The following is a 27,806-nucleotide window of genomic DNA, read 5'->3' on the forward strand; positions in this document are numbered from 1 at the left end:
CACATCATCAAAATAATCAGGTTAGTCAGGCAGACAGCAGCCTGATAAACTGTACGTTCTGGACTTTAACAGCGACTCTCTCTGTGTTGCTGCTCTACTAGACATCAACCTCCAACAGTTCTCCTGATTTAGAACCGTACAGTCACACATTTTAACGTTTAGAACTGACTCCTCCTCCTTATAGATGAAGCCCTTAACGGACTCAGCTATATCACCGACTCCCTGGTTGACTATGTCCCTTTAAGAGCCCTGCGATGATCTTACACTCTTACACTCCAAAGCCATTGAACACACCTCCTACTGATATCAGGGAAGCCTGGTGCTAAATACTTTTAAAAGAAAGCTAAAAACGTATCTCTCCACTGTAGCTTTTAAAAGCTTTTAAATACACGCCTTAAATTCTTTTTGCAACTCTGCTTTTCCACTTATTTCTTTAAAATGCTGTGTTTGATCAGGTTTATGCATTTTGTGACTTTCTAAATGCATTTAATGTTTTACATATTTTACTCTTAACTTCGTTTTATTACACTGCATTATTAATTTTGTTTTCTACCTTAATTTCTATCTTTGTTGTTATGTTTACTTTCATGTGAAGCACTTTTAGCTGCATTTCTCATAGGAAAGTGCTATACAAATAAAATGTATTATTATTATTATTATTATTATTATTATTATGCACTTTTATGTTAGCATTAGCATTATGAACCATCTTTAAACCTCTGGATTTGTAAGCAGGCCACAGTGAGGGGTGTTTTACACCCATGTTGTAAAACATCTACATAAATGTAAAATATACACAGTTCAAATAAATCCCAGTGTCTGCGTTTCATTCATTCAAACACTTCAACCATTTACTTTCTGAATCAGGATCTGCTGAAGCAGCAGTTTCCAAAGACCGGCTCAGTGAGCCCTGAGAACGTTCCTGTTCCACGGTTCTACAGGGAGTGTCTTACTGTAGTATCCAAACAAGCTGCTGGCTGTAGAGACTCTTTAAGAGGCCAGTCACCACAATCTAACAGTGATCTTATCTCCACCACTCAGGTTCCTCCTGCAGGCTCTTCCCTTCACCACACACAGTTCTCTCTGAACTGTTCTACGGTTCTACAGAGATCAGTCTCTTTACTCAATTAAAAGTACCTTCTGTAGGTTTCTGACTTCTGGTTGGTCTTTTCTGAAAATGTATGTTTTTTGTAGTAGAAATGTTTAACTACACTGTAAAAGATACTGCCAAATTACTGTAAATGTAATGGTCAATAGCTTTTTAAATAACAATCACAGTAAATGTAAATAAACGACACATATACTGTATTTTAACATCTACAGATATAGAATGTAAATTCACCTTTATTTCACAGACACTTCTGTTTATTTTAATGGTTGTTATTGTTATTAAGATGGTAAAATACTGTATGTTAGAGAAAGTAGTTAAACTAGAGAAAGTGGTGAACCACAGTAATAGGCAGCTTTTCTAAATGACTGTAATTTTAATTTTAATGTTTTAACATCACTGAGAAAACATACTTTTACTGTTAATTTTTTTTTTTTTAGTTTCGGGACCCCTGAGTTTTTTATATAGATTTCATTGCTGTCCAAAAAAAACGTATCTGTATTTTTGTGATTTTTAGTTTTCTGCATAATTCGAGCTCAATCAAAATCAAATAAAATCTCTTTTACGTAACTTAAATTGACAATAAAGAAAGTTTTTTTTCTCCTGTAAAGTTATTTTTGAGTTCTTGTTTTGTTGTTTTTGTTTAGCTACAATATAATATCCATGATTTACAGAATGTAGGTTTTAATTGACTGCATTATTATTATTATTATTATTATTATTATTATTATTTTATTTTTTTGCATACCCAAGTTACACCAGCAGTGTTAATGATATGCATGTAAACATGGTAACCGATCTTCTGCAGGTTCTCTGAATCACTAGATCATTTACCTGCCGCTGTTCTGTTGAAGCCAAAGCCTCTTTAACACACACTGTTCACTGATTTATCAAGGTTTGGCCATAAAATCATAAACCACATTAACCACACCCACTGATTCAATCACTGACGTCCCAACAGACTCTTCATCTCCCCTTTACTCACTAACCAACAGCGGAGATGATGGAAGTGAAGTGGAGGCCCTGTTTCATCACTTCATCTCTGTTGTCATCTTAGACAACAGAAAGTTTTCTTTCTTTCTGTGAGGGAGCTTTTAGAGGTGGACGTCTGGTTCCTATCACCACCACTGTGAACAGATCTGACTCTGTAAGTTTCTCTAGAACAGAGCGTTTCACACCAAACCTCTCTGAACCTCTCTGAACCCCTCTGAACCTCTCTGAACCCCTCTGAACCTCTCTGAACCCCTCTGAACCCCTCTGAACCCCTCTGAACCGCTCTGAACCTCTCTGAACCGCTCTGAACCCCTCTGAACCCTCTCTGAACCTCTCTGAACCCCTCTGAACCGCTCTGAACCTCTCTGAACCCCTCTGAACCTCTCTGAACCCCTCTGAACCCCTCTGAACCCCTCTGAACCGCTCTGAACCTCTCTGAACCGCTCTGAACCCCTCTGAACCTCTCTGAACCTCTCTGAACCACTCTGAACCACTCTGAACCCCTCTGAACCACTCTGATTACATCTTAACCAGTAAATTATGCTGAAATTCAGTGAAAATTGGTGGAATTCCTCCACTGCAAAAAAATTTGCACCTTGTCAAGTGAAATGATCTTCAATCTAGCTGATATAACTAATATTTCCCATCTTGAGTTGGTTCTTCACTTATTCTTAGATTATCTATCTTATTTTAGACAGTTTTGCTTGTTTTAAGTAATTTAAGTCAAATTCTCTCACTATGCTGGCAGATAAGCTCATTTCTTTAAACAAGCACAATTATCTGCCAACACAGTGAGATCATTTTACTGAACAAATAAAGAATTTAGAAATAAAGTAAATCATCTAAAATAAGCTTATTTACAGGAGAAATACTAGATTTCATGACTATATTTGAGATAATTTAACTTGACAAGACATCATTTTTGCAGTGTAATTAATTGTTAATGTGACCCCTTTTGGTAAACTGAACTCTATCTGAGGATCCAGTACAGCTTTACTCCTCATTCAGACTGATGGAACCAAGTCAGGTTCAGACTGATGAGCCGACACAGCACACAGCTGTACAGCTGCTATTTATTCATGCAGTCTTCATCCGTACTGGTTTGACAGTTTATTGTTAAAACAGCTTCAAACAAGTAAAAACCATCTGGAAATACGTTCAATAATCTTGTAATATTCCAACCCCCGTCTCAGAACGATAGGTATTAGATATATTAGATACATTTAAGATGTTCTCAGTTGTTTCCACATCATTTTCTGCTGTGTTTTCCTTCAGCAGCCGTTGAAGCCTGTATAAATGGGTAAATCCAGCTGTGATACTTCTCTGCCCCGAATTTCATCGACTAAACAGATTTTATGTTGACGTATTTAGTGAAAAACACGTCTTCAGGCTGGAACCAGAGTGAGAACAGGAGCGTTTATGTGTGCCTGTAAAACTCATTCACCTGCCTGATCAAACACTCACACACCGCTGTGATTTACAGAGGAGTCGTCATGTAAATAACTCATTTAACACTTCAGCTCATCAACACTCTCCCTAAACAACTCCACGTCTGTTTATTCTCCGCCCAGCACTGAAAATAAGAGATGGACTGGGATTTTTTTGGTCGTCCCTCTTTTACGAGAGCGGATCTGAATGGAAGTGATGTAACGGCGCATATAAAAAGTCCACATAAAAACATAATGTGGATTATAAAAATATTACAGCCGTGACCTTTGCCTCCGCAGTGTCGTGTTTTTATTTTATAGAGGTTTATTTTTGCTGGCGATTTGAGGCCAGGAGGTTATCCATTAAACGAGTGGTCACCACCAGCCATCTCCACTGCCCGTAAACACACTCCTGACTGAAAACAACCACACCTTTACGCTGGGTACGTCCATCAAAACCTATAAAAGGACGCACTGATTTGGGTGAGTTTGGCAGAAGAGCTGCAGCATCACAGAAGAAAAGCTCTCCTGCAGAAGATCTGGACTGTAGGTGACCATGGCCGAGAGAGAAGCTGGAGATACGGCGTCTGAAACTGAGGAACGCCCAAAATGGGACAATAAGATCCAGTACCTGCTGACCTGTATTGGATTCGCAGTGGGTTTGGGGAACGTGTGGAGATTTCCCTACCTGTGCCAAATCTACGGAGGAGGTGAGGAACCTTCTGGAGGAGAAACCCCAAAACTGGATGTTCTCGTTTAAGAAATAGAGCGAACTCACAGCTTTGGTCTTAAAAAGTGCCAAAAAGGGGTTCTTTAGAGTGAAAGCACCACTGAAGAACCTTTAAAAGGATGAATCTTCAGAAAACTCAATGGAAAACACTAAACCGGAAGGTTCTTCAGTGGTTCCTCTAGGGCATCACTCCAAAGAACCCTTTATTTATGGGAGTGCACTTGTGTAAATGTGCAGGGGTCATCAAAAAGTGTTTTTTAGAGTTTTAAAGCAAATTGGCGTGTTTTCTTTATAAATTTGCATATTTTTGCCCTGGAATGGACCAATAGAGTTACAGTAGAATTACATTAATGTAAACTAAAGAACGTTTTAATCTTCTCCTGTAAACTGAACATTTCTACAATCTCAGACTGAACTACACTCTCAAAAAAGATGGTTCTTAAAGGGTTCTTTAGTAAACAAACTGGGCCTCATTCTCCAGTATCTCCCTACGTTTGTTTCTAAGTGTGTTCTTGAGGAAGGTCTACGTCAGATTCATGACGTGTTCTTAAAGCGCAGAACTGTTCTCCCCTTTGTGCTCTTGAGTGTGTGTAGATTCTGTTCTCACCTAAGAACAAACCCCACATAGAGAACACTGGTGAGTCAGAGTCTTCGTCTAAACTGCGTAAGTGGGTTAAAGAAGAAATTTCTTCTTAAGAAGGGTTGGAGAACGAGGACCAATTGGTTCTATAAAGAACTATAAACACTCAAAGAACAATTTGCATGCTTAATGATTCTTTGCATGGTGCAGGTTCTTCAGATTGATGGAGAATGTGCTGTATATGGTTCTGAATAGAACCCTTTTTTGAAAATGGTTCTGTTTGGCACCAAAAAGGGTTCTTCTATTGTTACAAGCCTGGCATTGTACACAACCACGGATCCTTCTGTGGCACTACACAGGCCTCATTAACCAATATCCTGTTTAGCAATAAAACATGTAATAAAAACAAATGAAAAATAAGTAAACGAGCCAATTAAGTTAACAGGCGAAAAGAAATCAGGAATAACGAAACAGTCGTGATAAAATAGTGAAATAAAATAAAACTAAATTGACCAGAAACTAAAGAACCGACGTTAAATAAAGCTGTCAGGCTGAGTGGAGATCAGACGTTTACAGTGTGGAGTGACTCCATTGAGTTTTAGAGGTACTGTAGTGAATCCAGTTCAGAGAAAACTCTCAGTGTGATCCAGTCACTAGAGCGGTTCTGATAAACACAGTTAAACCGTAACCATAGTCCAATCACGGTCTAATCAGTCTAGTAACAGTGTATTCAATCTAATCACAGTTTAATTATGATCTAATCACAGTCTAATTACAGTCCAGTCACAGTTTAATCAGTCTAGTCACAGTTTAACATAGTCAAGTCATAATCTAACCACAGTCTAATCTAGGCATAGTCCAATAAATCTAGTCACAGTCAAATCACAATCTAGTCACAATGTAATCACAATTAAATCAGAGTCTAATCACAGTTTATACAGTCTAATTCCAGTCTAAACACAATCTAATCACAGTTGATTCTCAGTCCAATCACAGTCTTGTCAGAGTCTAATTACTGTATAATTACAGTTTAATCACAATCCAATCACAATCCAATCACAGTCTGGTCACAATAAAATCACAGTCGATTCTCAGTCCAATCACAGTCTAATTCCAGCCTAATCACAATCTAATCACAGTCAATTCTCAGTCCAATCACAGTCTTGTCAGAGTCTAATCACCGTATGATTACAGTTTAATCACAATCTAGTCACAGTCTGGTCACAATCTAGTCACAGTCTGGTCACAATCTAATCACAGTAAAATCACAGTTAAATCACAATCTAATCACAGTCTAATCACAATCTAGGCACAATGTAATAACACATTTAGCCACCCCATAACCGTTACCTACAGAGAGCAGGGATGTGGTATGAGAGGGCACACGGCTGGAGAGGGTCCAATAAATAAGAACACAGAGTTTAAACCAGTTTTAGCCCAATAGAGTTTAAACTGAGCTCCAGTGAGAGTTCAGAGGAGAACACTAAACCTGCGGAAGATGAACAGAAACATCCGCGCAGAGCTGCTTTACCGACTCCACACTGAACGTCACTGCTGAATGCCTCGCCTGGGGAACGTAAGGCCTAATAAATAAACAAACATCACTTCAAAACAAGAACTGGTTCCTTCAGTGATGACACAGACGAACTGCTTTCAGTTCCCTAAAGAACCATGTTTTTTAGGGAACCAACTGTGGTTCTTGTACAGCATTGTGCACATTTAGTTGAAGAGTGTCGGTTCAAGCTCCCAAAACATAATGCAAAGCATCTACGAGGAACCCTTGAATTGGTTTAGAACCTTTGCACTGTGCAGAGGTTCTCCAAACTTTTGAAAGGTTCTTCACACTCACATATCTCTTGGTCAAACATTGTTCTGCAGGGTGATCATGTGAAGAACCCTTTGCAGCACCTTTACTTTAAGAGAGAGGAAAAAGAACCATTTAATTCAGAAGGCAACAGTGCGAGAATAATAACCCAGCGTTCTTTACGTTTAGCAAGAAGAACCTGAGAGGAAAATTAGCACGTCGTTCTAATGGCTGTAAAATGTGAGGAGTAAAGCTCAGTTTTAGTGCCTTGCGTTCTAGGTAATAACCAGGTTACTGTGAGCTGCAAAACTAGCTGTTTTGGGTAATATAATGGTAAAGCAGTCATAGATAACACTGCATTAACCCTGCATTGCAAAAAGGTTCTAGATATAAACTAAATGTAAATGTAAACAGCGCTGTGTGGGTTGTTCGGTGTATAAAGACATGTAGATGAATAAAGAGTCGCATACAGTCAGTATCTGTTTATTAGCTATAAACTAAACTGATCCTGGGCTGTAAAACAAAGCAGTCAGTCTTACTGTGGTTCTATTGGTTCTACCTCATACTTCACAAAAAATCTTATATAACTTACCAGCTGATTGGAGAAGTTTATTTATTTATTTTTCTAATTAAACGAGACAAAACAGTGAAATTTAGCTTTAATTTCAACAGTTTAGTTTGTTTATATTTACCACCTTAATACATAATTATTTATTTAGTTATATAATTATTATTATTTACATAGTTATTTTACTCTGCATTTATTATATTGTGTTAACCGAGGTAAATATCTAGTACTTTGGAATTTTTACCCCACACTTACTCACTGAATATCTAGAACCTGTGAGGCATTTCAGTGTTAGACTGTGTGTTTGGTACTCTGGTACCACCATGAATGGAGTTTAAGTTCTCTAAACTATCATAAAACAGTGTCTCAGTCATCAGGCAGTGAATTCATAACCATTTACTGTAGGAACTTTCTGTGAGGGAGCTTTTAGAGGTGGACGTCTGGTTCCTATCACCACCACTGTGAACAGTTCTGACTCGGTACGTTTATCTAGAACAGAGTGTTTCACACCAAACCACTCTGAACCCCTCTGTTCACATCGTAACCACGTAATGATGCAGAACGTTTTGAAGAATCAGTGGAGTTCTGCTTTAAAGAGGTATGAGAACGGTCAGTGGTGTTCTATATCCTCAGTGTAAGAGTTTCTGCGTCTGTGTTCCAGGGGCGTTTCTGATCCCGTACCTGGTGGCGCTGGTGTTTGAGGGTCTGCCGCTGCTGTATCTGGAACTGGCCATCGGACAGAGTCTCAGAAAGGGCAGCATCGGCGTGTGGAACTCCATCTCACCTTACCTGGGGGGAGTCGGTCAGTAAAAACAGTCTAATCACAGTCTAATCACAGATTAATCACAGTCCCATCACAGTTTAATCACAGTCTAACCATGATTACAGTTTTATCACAGTCTAATCACAGTTTAATCACAGTCTAACCATGATTACAGTTTCATCACAGTCTAATTACAGTTTGATCACAGTTCAGTCACTATTTACTCACAGTCTATCCACACTTTAATCACAGTCTTATCACAGTTTAAGCACAATCTAATCACAGTCTAGTTACAGTTTAATCACAATCTAATCGCAATCTAATCACAGTCTGTTCACAGTCTAATTACAGTCTAATAACAGTTTAATCACAGTCTAGTCACTAATTTACACAGTAATCCACTCCATGGTCCCACCAATGTGTTCTTTACACTGAAGCTACGAAGCTAACGCAGCTAACAAATAACAGAAGCTTTTATAAACCAGTTAGCATGGTGCTAACTGCCTCCATAAATCATCACATACTTGCCTAAAGCTGAGTTTCTAAGTCATTTCGAATGCAGTTTTAGACTGGAGCTATGAGGCGAGCGTAGCTAACAAGTTACAGAAGCTTATTAGCATTAGCGACTACAGCGTGTTACTAACTGCATGTGTGAGTCACTGTATGACACAGTTATCTGTAAAATTAAGACTATATTCATATAGAAATAATGAGTATCTATGAAACGGAGGCTTTGTTAGCTGCTGCTGCTGCTGCTGCTGTTTTTATGGGGATTTTATGCTGAACTATCACTTTAACCTCCCACAGTTTAATCACGCTCCACATCTTTATTTCTGGGTGTAGCGCCTGTCGCTAAATCCATAAAATCTGATTACGTTTCTCTCATATCAGAGAAAGATCAAGTGTGATCTGATTAAAGAGACGGACTGCAGGAGATCAGTGACATCACCTGACCAATCGCACGCCCGTAAAACAGGCCAATCTCCATAAAACATCATATCCGTGTCATATCAGTATCATCTCGGAACATCTGACAAAACAAACGAAAACCAATTAAAGACAAAGGCAGTTTCCACTGGAGCTGCTGCACTGAAAAAATGATCTCTGAGAAGTGAAACATCTTAATCCAACAGGCACATCTAATATTTCTCATTACGAGACGTCATATTACTTTCAAACAAGTTACAGAAATAGGTTAAAGGTGCAGAGGAAGAGGTATAAGAGTCTTATTACATTCTTACAACACAGCACATAATGAACACCTAACCTGACTGCAAAACAAACTAGAGATTTACTGAAGTGCAGAGAGTCTTTACAACCTTCAGCTGTCCGAGTTTAATCTAGAACCGACAAAAAATGACCAGGTTTTAACAGTTATGGCCAAAACAAAGGCTTAGCTTTAACAGCTTCTCAATAACAGCACTTACCACGGACTGGAGAACCTTTTTTTAGGTGTAAAGAACCTTCACAGAATGTAAGAATTACATATCAGGTACTATATGGGTTCTTTAAACTGTAACTTTAAGTGTACATTTACAAAAATGGTTCTCTAAACAACCATCCACAGAAAGGTTCAGTGCTGCACAATATTTAATGCGAATTTTGCCATAATAAAGTATTGTTTTCAGTAAAATCAGCATTTTATACCTTTTTTAAAGAAATAAAATCTATACATCAAATTATTGTTGACCCTGAGCTGTAACACACAGCATTATGGGACATGGCAGAAACTGAGGTGAAAAATATTTAGTGTTGTTATTGTGACAATTTGGGTTTTCGTGTTTAAAAGTTTTCTGTCTTTTGAAACAGTTTTTATTAGTGGTTAAATGTATGAGTGGTTTTACTTTTACAGTTGTGAAAATACAAATTACAGCTTATTACTGTAAGAATGCAGCTACATCAGTGAGTGTACAGTTACAGTGTGCAGCTGTTATCTTACTGTTCACTGTGAAAGAACTGCACCTCGTACTCAGTAATGGACTGTGATTTTACAGTGTTCTGTGTATTTACACTGCAAAAAAATGGTGCCAAGTAAAATTATCTTCTAGTCATTAAATCTAATATTTCTTCTGTTCAGATTGTTTCAAGCTTAATTTAAGATTATTTACTTTATTTCTATCCATTTTTTACTTGTTTTAACCTCTTATTGACCAGGGTATATTTTGGTTTGTCCATCTGAATTTACATGACCAAATCGTAAGGCAAATTATTCAGTAACTGCATTAAATTAATGTAAATTTTTATTTATTTATTGAAAAAGCTCCCCTGATACGCTTTTTGTGTTTTTTGATAAAAGTAATTTTTGCAGAGCAGATCACTGAAGAGACGCCATCTGTTTATAGTTTATAGCCCAGATTTGTGGAAAAATGGGTCGAATTTCAGTAGAAAAAGAAATTGAGTTCAGCTTCTTTTATTATAAGGGTTTAAAATTACATCACCCATCTAATTGACTGGAAAGAAGACAGTTACAGCTCTCATACGACGCCCACCTTTAGAATGTAGCTTATGAAATATGAAAGTTATGAAGAATATGACGAAGTGTGTTTTGGAACCACCGGTGGTCTCAATAAGTTGAAGAGGTTAAAAAATTTAAGTAAAATTTCTTAAATTCAGCAAAATTATCTGCCAGTAAGATATTTTTACTTAATAAAATTACTTAAAACAAGTGAAAGTGTCATGAAATAAGCTAGATAATCTTATAATAAGTGTACAACCACCTCAAAATGGGAAATATTAGGCTTATCAACTGGATTTCAGATCATTTCAGATCATTTCACTTCACAAAGTGCTGTTTTTTGCAGTGTAACTGTTCACAGCTGTAACGCTGTACCTGTGTGTAACAGGTATGGCCTCCATGGCCGTCTCCTTCCTGGTGGGTCTGTTCTACAACACCATCCTGGCCTGGGTTCTCTGGTATTTCTTCAACTCCTTCCAGGATCCACTGCCGTGGAGCCAATGTCCCCTCGACGAAAGCCAAACAAGTACATAAACACATTCATACATACTTCGGTTTTAAACAAGCGTGAATAAAGAACAGAAAGCGGTGATCAGTAAATTCTGCTTGACCTGTAGTAAAGTTTATCTTATCAGCTTAGTTTTTTTGGTAAATATCCACTTATTCTAAATCTGATGCCTGGAATACAATTCAAAACAAGATTGGACAGGAGCATGTTTACCTCTGTGTTACATCACCTTTCCTTATTAACAGCTCTTAATAATCATTTGGGGACTGAAAACACAAACTGATCCATTTTCTTAACTTTACGCTCATAACAGTCTGGAGGGTCCTTTTCTTCTTTGACATGGAGAACACAACATCCATTATTTCCATAAACAACCTAGAAGTTTGACTCAGTACACATTTCCACTGAGCATCAGCCCATATCAGATGAGCTTGAGCCCAGAGAAGTCGGCAGTGTTTCTGGATGTTGTTGATTTATGACTTTCAATATGCAGAGTACAGTCTTAACCTGCATTTGTGGATGCAGCGATGAACAGTGTTTATTGTCAAAGTATTTCCGATTTTTAATGCGGTGCCGTCTGGGGGGGCATTCGGTTCGTGGTTTTTGATCTTGTCCTTTACACACAGATATTTCTCTGGATTCCCTGAATCCTTTGATGATATTATGAACTACAGAGGTTGAAACACCTCCACACAAAATTCTTGCAGTTGCTTGTTGAGGAACATTGTTTTAAAGGTAAAGTGGCCCTGACCCATCCTCACTTGGCCTTTCATAGATGCTGCTGCATCACCTCTTTTATAATGTTTACTGGACATTTCAGTGTTCCTAGTCTTAAACTGCTCCTACCACAACTTTTTTGGAATGTGTTTTAGGCATTGATTATAGAATGACATATAATTATAAGAATAACGAATACATAAGGATATGTGTTGAATTGACAGGTTATGTGGAGGAATGTGCTCAGGGAACTCCGGTGAATTATTTCTGGTACAGGAAGACTCTCAACATCACCCCAAATATCGAGAATAACGGCTCACTGCAGTGGTGGCTGGTGCTCTGCCTGGCCACGGCCTGGAGTATCGTCTACATCTGCTTCATCAGGGGCATAGAGACCATCGGAAAGGTCAGAATACACACATAAATAAATAAATAAATAAATAAATAAATAAATAATCACATGAATATAAATATCACAGTTTGAAAGATCTGCTGTTCTTCAGTGTGGAGATATAAACCAATAGAGGAACTAATTTGCTCTAACACTCAAAAATATTTACTTTCTCCTTTTCAACTTCAGCAAGCCATAAAACGGTGAACGTGCACTGTGGCGTCTTACGTTTGACAGTCAAACATACCTTAAACCAAATAACAACCCCTGAAAACCTCAAGCATCTCCCTTCTAGAATTATGAAATTTTGACTTATCAAAGATTTTGTCTAGTGCTGATTTTAAGGTGAAAATTCAGGCCACACCCAGTTTTCAAACACTCATCTCATAAACTAATGAAGATAAAGTGGATCTTCTGGTGACACCTGGTGATTAAGGTGGATTGACCCGTCTGTTTGGGTGTACAGGCCGTGTACGTAACAGCTACCTTTCCATACCTGGTACTGACCATCTTCCTGGTGAGGGCTCTCACCCTTCCTGGAGCTACAGACGGACTGGTGTATCTTTTCACCCCAGATGTAAGTTATTATTATCATATACATAAACAAACACCTTATGAAGGCTCCGCCCACAAATGTGTTCTTTAATAGCTACTGTTTTACAGAATGCTGATAAAAATCACATCAAACTACATCTCAGTTTATATCACAATACCTACATTTAGAGTCGGTTATTCATTCAGCCTAAAGAGAAACTGTAGAACAGACTCAGTTTATATCACAATACCTACATTTAGAGTCGGTTATTCATTCAACCTAATGAGAAACTGTAGAACGGACTCAGTTTATATCACAATACCTACATTTACAGTCGGTTATTCATTCAGCCTAATGAGAAACTGTAGAACAGACTCAGTTTATATCACAATACCTACATTTAGAGTCGGTTATTCATTCAGCCTAATGAGAAACTGTAGAACAGACTCGGTTTATATCACAATACCTACATTTAGAGTCAGTTATTCATTCAGACTAATGAGAAACTGTAGAACAGACTCAGTTTATATCACAATACCTACATTTAGAGTCAGTTATTCATTCAGCCTAATGAGAAACTGTAGAACAGACTCAGTTTATGTCACAATACCTACATTTAGAGTCAGTTATTCATTCAGCCTAATGAGAAACTGTAGAACAGACTCAGTTTATATCACAATACCTACATTGAGTTTATGTTTGTATGTTTTACAGTATCTCATGGTTGGCAGGTGTTGAGATGAGATGTGTGTTGTTTCCTGTGTGTGTGTGTGTGTGTGTGTGTGTGTGTGTGTGTGTGTGTGTCTGTTTGTCTGTGTGTGTGTGTGTGTGTGTGTGTGTCTGTGTGTGTGTATGTTTGTCTGTGTGTGTGTGTGTCTGTGTGTGTGTGTGTGTGTGTGTGTATGTTTGTCTGTGTGTGTGTGTGTCTGTGTGTGTGTGTGTGTGTGTGTGTGTGTGTGTGTGTGTGTGTGTGTGTCTGTGTGTGTGTGTGTGTGTGTCTGTGTGTGTGTATGTTTGTCTGTGTGTGTGTGTGTCTGTGTGTGTGTGTGTGTGTGTGTGTGTGTGTGTGTGTGTGTGTGTGTGTCTGTGTGTGTGTGTGTGTGTGTCTGTGTGTGTGTGTGTGTGTGTCTGTGTGTCTGTGTGTGTGTGTGTGTGTGTGTCTGTGTGTGTGTGTGTGTGTGTGTGTGTGTGTGTGTGTGTGTAGTGGCAGGTCCTGTTAAATCCTCAGGTGTGGCTGGACGCTGCCACTCAGATCTTCTTCTCTCTGTCTCTGGCTTTCGGAGGTCTGATCGCCTTCTCCAGCTACAACCCCAAAAAGTGAGTCACGCTTCACCTCCACATCTACCCAAACACTACAGCTGCGCTCAGACTGAACAGGAATAAACATCACCTGGAGAAAAAACAGTCCGGCTGAATGGGAAAGGATGCAGGATCGCAGAAAAAGGAATTAGCCTCTGCCGGCGGTTAACTTTGCTAACATGAACTCGATGAATTCACGAATGTTGGAAGAGAGTCAGTAGTAAACTAGAAGGCAGAGCTGAAGTGCCTTCTTTCTGGAATCAAAACCAAACTGAGGAACCTCTCGCAAAAAAGCCAAACTATCTCGCGGGCTAACGTTAGCTCTTTGCTGAACTGTTTTTGCTTCTGCTGGTGTGAGTTCATCCAACACTGCTTCTTTAGTTTTAGCAATAGAGATTAATGTTGTTAAAAAGCAATTTAAACTGATTAGCACTACGAACCCCACAACTCCAATTCGCCTGTGCTTTTATTAATCTTCAAATAAATGTGCGAGACACACGAGTGGGTTTACATGCACTTAATAATCTGATAACTGCAGAAAATCAGACTGTGTCAGTAACTGGTTCAGTGTGTTTTTACACTTAATAATCTGATGACTGCAGAAAATCAGACTGTGTCAGTAACTGCTTCAGTGTGTTTACACTTAATCTGATAAATGCAGAAAATCTGATTTTATCAGTAACTGGTTCAGTGTGTTTACACTTAATAATCTGATAACTGGCGAAAATCAGATTGTGTCAGTAACTGGTTCAGTGTGTTTACACTTAATAATCTGATAACAGCGGAAAATCAGATCGTGTCAGTAACTGGTTCAGTGTGTTTTTACACTTAATAATCTGATAACAGCGGAAAATCAGATTGTGTCAGTAACTGGTTCAGTGTGTTTACACTTAATAATCTGATAACTGGCGAAAATCAGATTGTGTCAGTAACTGGTTCAGTGTGTTTACACTTAATAATCTGATAACTGGCGAAAATCAGATTGTGTCAGTAACTGGTTCAGTGTGTTTACACTTAATAATCTGATAACTGGCGAAAATCAGATTGTGTCAGTAACTGGTTCAGTGTGTTTACACTTAATAATCTGATAACAGCGGAAAATCAGATCGTGTCAGTAACTGGTTCAGTGTGTTTACACTTAATAATCTGATAACAGCGGAAAATCAGATCGTGTCAGTAACTGGTTCAGTGTGTTTTTACACTTAATAATCTGATAACAGCGGAAAATCAGATTGTGTCAGTAACTGGTTCAGTGTGTTTACACTTAATAATCTGATAACTGGCGAAAATCAGATTGTGTCAGTAACTGGTTCAGTGTGTTTACACTTAATAATCTGATAACTGGCGAAAATCAGATTGTGTCAGTAACTGGTTCAGTGTGTTTACACTTAATAATCTGATAACTGGCGAAAATCAGATTGTGTCAGTAACTGGTTCAGTGTGTTTACGTGCACATCACAGAATAAGACATGACATAAACGTAATGTAAAACTCAAACATCACAAGCGGCTTTTTTTTAAAAACATTCACTTTATCTGAAAATATGAACTTACATCATCTAGAAGATGAAGAATATCTAAGTCCTTCGTTTGGTTCAGTGTTGCTCCAAAAGTGCTGTGCTGCGTCTCGCAGGTGCTGCGCTAACCGTCGTGTTAACCGTCGTGTTAACCGTCGTGTTAACCGCTGTGTTAAACGCTGCTCGACGTTTCCGGGGCGGCACTCTGCTTTCACACATGCTCAGACTGAGAGAAACGAACGAAATCAGATTGAGAGTTTACAGCACTGAAAACACCCATTACTGACTCAAATCCAGCCTCTTTATCAGATCTACTAATCAGATTTATAGACCTTAATCTGATCTAAGAAATCAGAGTGTGCTGTTTGCACGGTCACTAGCCCAGTCACAGCATAACGTACTGCGCCTCGTAGATTTTAGTTGGTAAACAGCTCATTTTAGGAGAAATCTCTAATGACTGGGCTAGTAAAGTTAGCTGAGCTACCATACGATTAGTGTTTACTTGTCTGTTTCTCTTAAAGACGTTAGTTTGACTGCTTCTTCAGTGTAAATGTAAGATTTGCGTGATCTAATTCAGATTTTGTGGGGTTTACTATTGTACAGCACAGCAATCGTGTTAACAGCTCGCTAACTAAGCCAGGCAAGGCCAGCAGGGTTTGCTAAGAAGTTACCTACAGTGTAATCCACCAAAACTGAGCGAAATACAGTAGTAGCTGTTGATCTGTAGTGGTAGCATCACTGCACACCTCACCACAACGCTAAGACTTTTTTTACTGATTTTTACTGAGCAACCTTACAGTCAATCTTTTTACAGTGCAGGATTTAACTGTACTCTGGATATTTGAAGCTAACGCACGTTTAAGTAAAATATACTGTACTTTATATGTTTATAGTGAGTAATTCAGTGAATAGTAAGACGCTGAATGTTATTGGAGGAGCCTGTTAAACTTTTAGCTGTTAAACCCAGTTAAACAAAACCTTTTACTTATGCTTCCATTTTATACATATGATATTTATAACTACAGATCCTGCTGGTGTGGGTTTCCTCCCAATGCTGCTCACAAAAGTAACTGTGCTAATAGCTCCCCCTTGTGGAGAATCCGCTGAAGCTGATCACTGAGGAACAAGCAGATGTGTTGTTTACTGAGAGTTCTTGTGTGTTTGTTAGGAATAACTGTGAGAGGGACGCGGTGTTGGTGGGCTGCATTAACAGCGCCACCTCCCTCTACGCCTCCATACCCATATTCGCCATCCTGGGCTTCAAAGCCACCAACAACAACAACAACTGCTTCAACAGGTACAGTCAACTCTCCCCAGATACTCGGCAATACTAGAACGTTGATGTTATGTAGTGCAAATGTTTGTGCACCCCTGGTCAAATTCCATGTTTTGTTGATTTTCTGAATGTAAATAAGTTACACATCCTCTACAGAGACACACTACTGCACATTTTAATACACACTTACTGTTTATTTACTGAATTTAACACACTGGAACATAAAATGTGTCCTTTGTAAAAGTTATGGCACATTTTATATTTTGTGTTCTACAGCCCTGTTGCTTTTTTGGAACGTATTGTTGACATCAAATTCAAAATGGGCAAATATTTTTCAAAAAACAATAAAATTTCTCAGTTTCAACATTTAATATGTTGTCTTTGTACTATTTTCAATGAAAAATAGGGTTTAAATGATTTGCACATCATTGCATTTTGTTTTTATTTACATTTTGCACAGCATCCCAACTTTTTTGGAAATGAGCTTGTATTTTTAGTCTTAGAAAACTCTTAAAATAATTAGAAACTGTGCACTAAATTGTGGAGAGAAATGTCAAATTTAAGTGAGTCTCTGTAGGGGGTGTGTTCACTTATTTTCACTTAGAAAATCAACAAAACATGAAATTTGACCAGAAGTGTTCAAACTTTAGACTGTGTATCTATTTATATATTTACATTACCAGCCTAAAGTGTGAAATCACCTGATTAAATGTGGCTTCTTTTTTAATCTATTTTGATCTAGAGTTGTTTCTGAATGAAGAAATTGATGCAAATGTACATAATTATCTTAAATATAATGTATAATGTCATTGAGTGTCCCAACATTTTTGGTACTGAGGATGGTAAAAATTGTTCAGATATAAATTTTAATGCCTCACAAACTAATGGTTTTAATCAGCCAGTGCCCTGAGTGCATGTTAAACACTGCAGACTGAAACACAACCTCAATCATCAGCCACCTCACCTGAATCTCTTAACCCACAGCAACATCCTCAAACTGACCAACGAGTTCAATATCGCTGACCAGAACATAACGATGGATAACTACGACATGTGGCTGGAGAACTTAAACTCCTCATATCCAGAGAGAGTGGCTAATCTAACGCTCAGACACTGCAGCCTGGACAGGTTCCTGGACCAGGTAACTAATCCAGTCCACTATAATTAATATTATCTCTGGGTCAGTTTGGCCCTATTTGATGTTTAACATCTCTAAATAACTGACTGACCTCATTTTTACTTCATATTTAATGACTTTTCCTAATTTAATGAGTAGATATAAAATTAACATGATTAAATGGTTTTAATGTCCTGAACTTCAGAAAGTAACCGGTCAGTGAAATCTGTCCTCCAGAGTGCGTCAGGGACGGGTTTGGCCTTCATCGTCTTCACGGAGGCCGTGATAGAGATGCCAGGCTCTCAGGTGTGGGCGGTGCTGTTCTTCGTCATGCTCTTCAGTCTGGGCCTGTCCTCCATGTTTGGAAATCTGGAGGGGGTCCTGACGCCACTGCTGGACCTCAACATGGTGCCCAAGTGGATGCCCAAAGAACTCTTCACCGGTATGAATTAATTATCCTAAATTTCCTTCAGGATCAATAAAGTATCTATCTATCCATCTATCCATCTATCTATCTATCTATCTATCTATCTATCTATCTATCCATCCACTGCAGCTAAGTTCACAATCCACAGTGCTCTGAACATTACCTGCTTACTTCTGCTCCAACATACCTGACCAGCCTAACGAAGGCCTTTATAGATACTGAATAATAATTCATAACAGACATTGAACAATTCATAGTGAAAACTGAATAATCATAGTGAAAACTGAATAATTCATAGTGAAAACTGAATAATCATAGTGAAAACTGAACAATCATAGTGAAAACTGAATAATCATAGTGAAAACTGAATAATTCATAGTGATAACCGAATAATCGTAGTGAAAACTGAATAATCATAGTGAAAACCGAACAATCATAGTGAAACCCGAATAATTCATAGTGAAAACTGAATAATCATAGTGAAAACTGAATAATTCAGAGTGAAAACCGAATAATTGTAGTGAAAACCGAATAATCATAGTGAAAACTGAATAATCATAGTGAAAACCAAATAATTCATAATTCATAGTGAATAATTCATAGTGAAACCTGAACAATTCATAGTGAAAACTGAATAATCATAGTGAAAAACGAATAATCATAGTGAAAACTGAATAATCATAGTGAAAACTGAATAATTCATAGTGAAAACTGAATAATTCATAGTGAAAACCGAATAATCATACTGAAAACCGAACAATCATAGTGAAAACCGAACAATCATAGTGAAACCCGAATAATTCATAGTGAAAACTGAATAATCACAGTGAAAACTGAATAATTCATAGTGAAAACCAAATAATCGTAGTGAAAACTGAATAATCATAGTGAAAATCAAACAATCATAGTGAAACCCGAATAATTCATAGTGAAAACCAAACAATCATATTGAAAACTGAATAATTCAGAGTGAAAACTGAATAATCGTAGTGAAAACTGAATAATCATAGTGAAAACCGAATAATTCATAGTGAAAACTGAATAATCATAGTGAAAACCGAAATCGTAGTGAAAACTGAATAATCGTAGTGAAAACTGAATAATCATAGTGAAAACCGAATAATTGATAGTGAAAACTGAATAATCATAGTGAAAACCGAATAAACGTAGTGAAAACTGAATAATCATAGTGAAAACCAAATAATTCATAGTGAAAACTGAATAATCATAGTGAAAACTGAACAATCATAGTGAAAATTGAATAATCATAGTCAAAACTGAATAATTCATAGTGAAGACTAAATAATCATAGTGAAAACTGAATAATTCATAGTGATAACTGAATAATTCATAGTGAAAACTGAATAATCATAGTGAAGACTGAATAATCATAGTGAAAACTGAACAATTCATAGTGAAAACTGAATAATCATAGTGAAAACTGAATAATCATAGTGAAAACCAAATAATCGTAGTGAAAACTGAATAATCATAGTGAAAACTGATTAATTCATAGTGAAAACCAAATAATCATAGTGAATACCGAACAATCATAGTGAAACCCGAATAATTCATAGTGAAAACTGAATAATCATAGTGAAAACTGAATAATTCATAGTGAAAACCGAATAATCGTAGTGAAAACTGAATAATCATAGTGAAAACTGAATAATTCATAGTGAAAACCGAATAATCGTAGTGAAAAACGAATAATCATAGTGAAAACTGAATAATCATAGTGAAAACCAAATAATTCATAATTCATAGTGAATAATTCATAGTGAAACCTGAACAATTCATAGTGAAAACTGAATAATCATAGTGAAAAACGAATAATTGTAGTGAAAACTGAATAATCACAGTGAAAACTGAATAATTCATAGTGAAAACCGAATAATCGTAGTGAAAACTGAATAATCATAGTGAAAACCGAACAATCATAGTGAAACCCGAATAATTCATAGTGAAAACTGAATAATCATATTGAAAACTGAATAATTCAGAGTGAAAACTGAATAATCGTAGTGAAAACTGAATAATCATAGTGAAAACCGAATAATTCATAGTGAAAACTGAATAATCATAGTGAAAACCGAATAATCGTAGTGAAAACTGAATAATCATAGTGAAAACCGAATAATCATAGTGAAAACTGAATAATCATAGTGAAAATTGAATAATCATAGTCAAAACTGAATAATTCATAGTGAAAACTGAATAATCATAGTGAAAACTGAATAATCATAGTGATAACTGAATAATTCATAGTGAAAACTGAATAATTCATAGTGAAGACTGAATAATTCATAGTGAAAACTGAATAATCATAGTGAAGACTGAATAATCATAGTGAAGACTGAATAACCATAGTGATAACTGAATAATTCATAGTAAAAAACTGAATAATTCATAGTGAAACCTGAATAATCATAGTGAAAACTGAATAATTCATAGTGAAAACTGAACAATTCATAGTGAAAACTGAATAATCATAGTGAAAACCAAATAATCGTAGTGAAAACTGAATAATCATAGTGAAAACTGAATAATTCATAGTGAAAACCGAACAATCATAGTGAAACCCGAATAATTCATAGTGAAAACTGAATAATCATAGTGAAAACTGAATAATCATAGTGAAAACCGAACAATCATAGTGAAAACTGAATAATTCATAGTGAAAACTGAATAATCATAGTGAAAACTGAACAATCATAGTGAAAACTGAATAATTCATAGTGAAAACTGAATAATCATAGTGAAAACTGAATAATTCATAGTGAAAACCGAATAATCGTAGTGAAAACTGAATAATCATAGTGAAAACTGAATAATCATAATGAAAACCAAATAATCATAGTGAAAACTGAATAATCATAGTGAAAACCAAATAATTCATAATTCATAGTGAATAATTCATAGTGAAAACTGAATAATTTATAGTGAAAACTGAATAGTGAAAACTGAATAGTGAAAAATTCATAGTGAAAACTGAATAATCATAGTGAAGACTGAATAATTCATAGTGAAAACTGAATAATTCATAGTGAAAACTGAATAATCATAGTGAAAACTGAATAATTCATAGTGAAAACTGAACAATTCATTCTTAGTAATCACTGAACTCGTAGTAGGCTTTAATAAAACGGTCAGTGAGTAATAAAGAGCTGGTTACTGGTGGTGATCTGGTGTCTGTGTTTCTGCAGCTGTAATCTGTGTGATCAGCTTCCTGGTGGCTCTGATCTTCACCATGGGTTCAGGGAACTACTGGCTGGAGATCTTTAACAGCTACGTGGGCTCAGTCCCTCTCCTCATCATCGCCTTCTTCGAGATCACCTCTGTAGTCCTGTTCTACGGCATGAACCGGTACACAGGATACTCACTCTTACACACTCTGACTCACTCTTATACACTCGTACACACTCCTACTCACTCAATTACACACTCCTACACTCATACTCACGCATACACACTCTGACTCACTCTTATACACTCGTACACACTCCTACACACTCTTTTACACACTCATACACTCATACTCACGCATACACACTCTGACTCACTCTTATACACTCGAACACACTCCTACACACTCTTTTATACACTCATACACTCTTACACACTCTGACTCACTCTTATACACTCGTACACACTCCTACTCACTCAATTACACACTCCTACACTCATACTCACGCATACACACTCTGACTCACTCTTATACACTCGAACACACTCCTACACACTCTTTTACACACTCATACACTCTTACACACTCTGACTCACTCTTATACACTCGTACACACTCCTACACACTCTTTTACACACTCATACACTCTTACACACTCTGACTCACTCTTATACACTCGTACACACTCCTACACACTCTTTTACACACTCATACACTCTTACACACTCTGACTCACTCTTATACATTCGTACACACTCCTACTTACTCAATTACACACTCCTACACTCATACTCACGCATACACACTCTGACTCACTCTTACACACTCATACACTCTCTTACACACTCATTCTCACTCTTGCACACTCAAACACTCTTATACCCTCTTTTACCCAGTCACTCTTACTCACTCTTACACACTCATACACACTCTTTTACACACTCATACACTCTTACACACTCTGACTCACTCTTATACACTCGTACACACTCCTACACTCTTTTACACACTCATACACTCTTACACTCTTTTACACACTCATACACTCTTACATACTCACTCACTCTTACTCACTCTGACTCACTCTTATACACTCCTACACACTCTTTTACACACTCCTACACTCTTCCACACTCATACTCACTCTTATACACTCTAACTCACTTATACATTCGTACACACTCCTACTCACTCAATTACACGCTCCTACACTCTTTTACACACTCATACACTCTCTTACACACTCTAACTCACTCTTACACACTCTAACTCACTCTTATACATTCTCATACTCACTCTTATACCCATACTCTCTTACACACTCACTCTTACTCATTCTTTCATACATTCTTATACACTCTTACACACTAACTCACTCTTATACACTCGTACACACTCCTACTCACTCAATTACACACTCCAACACACTCTTTTGCACACTCAAACTCACTCTTACACATTCATACTCACTCTTACACGCTCTTAAACTCTCTAATACTTTTACACACTCACTCTTACTCATTCTTTTATAGTGTAAGAGAGTGTATGAGTGTGTAAAAGTGTAGGAGTGTGTAATTGAGTGAGTAGAAGTGTGTACACTTACACACTTTTACACACTCATTTACTCTTACACACACACACACTCTTACACAGTCAAACACTCTTACACTCTCTTACTCACTTTTATAGACCTTTATATACTCTTACACACTCAAAAAAAACTCTTAAACACTCTTATACACTCTTACACTCTTTTACACACTCATACACTCTTACTCATTCTTTTACACTCTTATACACTCTTACACACCGTTTTACCTACTCTTTTACACACTCTTATACATTCTTACACTTTCTTACACACTCTTTTACAGACTCTTTTTATACTCTTACTCACTCTTACACACTATTAAACACTCTTATACACCCTTACACACTCTTACACACTCCTGAATATAAGACTGTGATTGCACACTCCTTCTCCTGCGTTCTCCTGCTCTCCACCACCCCTGACTGACCCTATAAAGGGCTTCACACCTACCTGTGGAGTTGACTCGGCATGTTGGAGCACAGAGAACGTGAAGAACGGTGGGTTTTCAGGAATAACAGTGGGTTGTTGTGCTGCAGATTCAGTGACGATATCGAGTACATGACGGGTCGGAGGCCCAACTGGTTCTGGAAGATCTGCTGGATGGGGATCAGCCCTATCATGCTGCTGGTCGTGCTGGTGGCCTACATCGTCATTCAGGGGACAGGTGCAGCCCACCTACCCCACCTGGAACCCGGATTACGTAAGTGTCCAACATAAATACAGGACAACCCCAAACATCTCACATAACTGCACACACAGCACATCTGATTACAGTCAGTTCACACCTGTGTTACACGCTCAAACCCCTCTAGCTGACTGCCAGCTATGCTGTGAGAGTTAAGAAGCTAAACGCTGGGAATTGATTTGAATTTCTTTCTGTGCTGAAAGAAAACAGTTTAGCCACCTGTAGCAGCTTTGTGTGCTGGCTGTGCTCTGCAAGCTTAAAACTAGAAGCTGCTTCCTGTGTCTAGATTTCTGTGTAAATTTTAAAAACATCACTTCTGGGAAACTATTTTATTTAGGCTAACCATCTTTGGTAGCTTTGCTATGTGACACTACTTTGAAACACTACTTTTTAAAACAAATTAAAAAATGATCACAAAATAGAAGAAACAGTACTTTTAAAAAGTTTTAGCTCAGCTACCTACTTTCTTTTATAGCCATACAGGTTTAAAAACTAAGCATTCAGATAGCGATTTTAGCTAATGGGCTACTTTCTTTGCTAGCTTTTCTATTTAAAGCACAAAATGCTTAAAAGCAGTTTTAGCTCATGCATTAGCATCACTATGCACGTTTTAAAATGACACATTAAGAAAGTGATTTTAGCTTAACTAGCTACTTTCTGCGCTAGCTTTGACGAGGAAATTTATAAACACTCCTTCTAGAAAGATTCTTTGTTAGCTTTGCTATGCAACCTGAAAAACTACACATTTAGTAACTTACCTAGTCTGTTTTTATGTTGAGTACATTTGAAAATACTGTTTTCAGAAAAAAAAAATACTACAAGACAATACTACAAAATACTAAAGTAGCTACTTTCTGTTCTACCTTTGTTCTGAAGTTGTATAAAGTCTGTTCTTGGAAAACAATCTTAGTGCTAATAAGTGCTCCCCAGTGGAGGTGTTGGTAGCTTAGCAGTTAGCATTTGTTTGAGTAGTTAACACAATCTCAAGAAGAAAAACTAAACAGGGACATTAAGGTGTTTTCGTCCCATTTATCAGTGAGAGGAGTCTACTGTAAATGTAGGGTCCCTGCTGGAACCATCAGGATTAAACCTAGTGGTTTTGCTCTCTATTGGGAACTGACCCAATGGTTTCTAGTGTAAGTGCTCAGCGGTGTGTTTGCTGATCCTGTGTTTGTGTCCAGGCTCTGTTCCCGGAGTCGGAGGTGAACCCGTACCCCGACTGGGTTTTCTCCATCTGTGTTCTCCTGTCGGCGGTGCCGGTGCTGCCGATCCCCATCGTGGCTCTGTACCACCTCTGCAGACGCCTCTGTAACAAAAACCACCACAAGGAGCAGCACCTGCCGCCTCCCAACCCCTACAGCAACATGGCCTTCGACCCCGACACATAGACGGACCCAGGAGGATCAGGACTGTACAGAGAGAGAGCCGGACCGCCACACCGAGGGGGTTCTGCCTTTCTCAGAGGGGGTTTGATGGGACCAGTTCCACCGTCAGTCGCTGAGACGCTAATGATATGAAAATTCCCCACACATTCCTCAACAGAGGATCGGAAAGGAAATGCTAACACAACCGCTGTGTTTATTTATTTATATTGATAATTCCCACTGTTTTTTTGGTTTTTTTGGTAATTCCCCTTGTTGAAGGAAAAACAGGCTCAGGGCATTTTCTTAGAAGACATGAATAAAAATAAAATAATATAAACTAAATGCAAGATGCACGTTTCACGTGTGTGTATGGTGAAAAAAAATGCTTTTATGGCTCATATAATTAAAATTAACCTTTTAAAAAAGTGAAAAAAGATGTGGAAATAAATCACATGGTTTTCTCACACTCCACATGTGATTTGATGTGTGACTTCTATATAGAACCATCGACACTCCAAGAACCCACTGCACGATTTACGGGTTCTTTGCATGGTGAAAGGGTCCTTTAGGTTGATGGAGAATGTGCTGTAATTGTACAGCTCCACTACTGTTTACACACTTACATAGTTCTATATAGAACCAAAAGGTCGTTCTTTGGGCTGTTACAACGGCAGAACCCTTTTTCGTGCTATTTAGAACCCTTTTTCAAAAAGGTTCCGTAATAGAACCATATACAGCACATTGTCCATCAATCGGGTGAACCTTTTCACCATGCAGAGAACCCTTAAATCGTGCAGAGGATTCTTGGAGTGTTCATGGTTCTATGGTAGAACTGTTGTCTTTACTAAAGAACCCTTGAAGAACTGTCTTTAAGAGTATAGTTTCCCTGTATTGTTGGTAAAACATTAATCTTTTAATGGTCTTATTAATAAATCATTAATCAAACAGCTGCAGTCAGTTAATATTGGAGACACTCTGATTCTCTAAGTGTTGGAGTTTAGTGTGTGAATGTTCAGACAGTCTTCTACAGACAGAGGAGTCAGTACTGATCCACTCAGCACTGACGGCTGAATGAGCTGGTTTGGGTTTGATGTGAGACGAAATATTCACTACAGCGTTTAAATCTGGACTCTGACCAGATGAAATCATCAGTTAACACCATTATACACTGAGCTGGGCCAAAACCTGTTTTGTTTAAAATGTCAGTTTTTGGGAAATTTTCAACACAGCTATGTTTGGGTGCTTTTATCCAGAACATACGGCGAGTATCAGTGAACATAACATATCAACAGTTCGTGCAGATGTTTGTTGTATGCCAGAAATCAAGCACAGTGGTAGCAGATTAAGAAAAGTGACCACAACATATTTTTTTCACAGACAGCTTTGTTGATATTTTGACCCTTGCCTCTAGAATACTAGGCTCTATAGAACGCTCGAGTGACTGGACAGCTGAAACACTGGGTGGGGGGTGTATTCTAGAGTCAATTGGCAAAAAATTGAGAAAGCTTGGTGCGGCCGGCATGTATTAATATTGTTTACCATTTCCAGAGGTTAAACTCTGATCTACAGAGAACAGTTTAGTGCACAATGTCTATTTGGTTTAAAACATTAAAACCCAATATGTGCCATAACTTTTGCACAGCCCACATTTTCTGTTTCGGTTTTTTCCAGTGATTTAAGTTCAGTAAATAAACAGTCACTGTGTCTTAAAGTGTGCAGTCGTGTTTCTCTGCAGAGGACGTCTTAACTCATTTTCAACAACACACAAAATGACCCAAACCTTTTCACATGACTGTATCTGGAGGTTCTTTAAACGTTAAAAAAGGTTCTTTACACTCACCACGGTTCTTGAAAGCTTCTTCAGGGAACCAAAAGTGGTTCTACTATGAAGGCTTTATCTGGAAGAGTCTTTAAGATCTAGAAGATTCAGCATTTGACACAATGAACAGTCACTTTCTGTCTGATCAGCTTCTCTCGACTGAGCCTGATCTCCAGCCCAGATGACCTCATTAAGCATCAGTTACCAGAGCCGACTAGCAGGTGGATCCACATGGTTACCAGATCAGGAAAACCAAGGACAGCAGACAGGAAGGGAGGGTTGATTCAGCGGTTTGGACGCAGCCTTGGTGTATCCAAATATTATTAGATGAATCTTACATATCAGAGCCATCAATCAACATCTCTGGGAGGAACCTCAAAAGGCACAGATACACTATATGGATTGGGACACCTACAGGAGCTTTTATGACTCCCATTCTAAATCCACAGGCATTAATATGGAGCTGGTCTCCCTTTGCAGCTCTAACAGCTTCCACTCTTCTGGGAAGCTTCTACAAGATGTTGGAGGGTCTGTAGGAATTTCTGTCTATTCATCCAGAAGAGCGTTTGTGAGGTCAGACACTGATGTTGGACGAGAGGGTCTGGCTCACAATCTCTGTTCTAGTTCATCCCAAAGGTGTGTGATGGGGTTGAGGTCAGGGCTCTGTGAGGGTCAGTCAAGTTCTTCCACACCAAACTCACCCAGTCAGGCCTTTATGGAGCTGCTTTGTGCACTGGGGCTCAGTCACGCTGGAACAGGAAAGGTTCTTCCCCAAACTGTTCCACAAAGTTGGAAGTGTATAATTGTCTAAAATGTCTTGTTCTGCTGAAGCATTAAGATTTCCCTTCACTGGAACTGAGGGTTCTAGATCAACCCCTGAAAAACAGCCCCATATCATCATCCCTCCTGCACCAAACTCTACAGCTGGCACAGTGCAGTCAGGCAG

At 38.0% G+C, this 27,806-nt stretch overlaps 1 protein-coding gene across 1 annotated transcript; it reads left to right on the forward strand.

Moving 5' to 3' along the window:
• Positions 1-3,952: 3,952 nt before the first annotated feature.
• slc6a18 (solute carrier family 6 member 18) lies at positions 3,953-25,810 on the forward strand. Its single transcript, XM_036577878.1, is given in 13 exon segments — positions 3,953-4,238; positions 7,872-8,012; positions 10,817-10,954; positions 11,878-12,059; positions 12,511-12,621; positions 13,784-13,896; positions 16,563-16,691; positions 17,655-17,811; positions 18,025-18,229; positions 21,421-21,580; positions 23,529-23,649; positions 23,651-23,692; positions 24,859-25,810. Coding segments are annotated over 13 exon segments (1,860 nt in total). The 5' UTR covers positions 3,953-4,084; the 3' UTR covers positions 25,066-25,810.
• The last annotated feature ends 1,996 nt before the right edge of the window (positions 25,811-27,806 follow it).

This window comes from Colossoma macropomum, unplaced genomic scaffold (genome assembly GCF_904425465.1).
Source record: "Colossoma macropomum unplaced genomic scaffold, Colossoma_macropomum, whole genome shotgun sequence".
Lineage (NCBI taxonomy): Eukaryota > Metazoa > Chordata > Actinopteri > Characiformes > Serrasalmidae > Colossoma > Colossoma macropomum.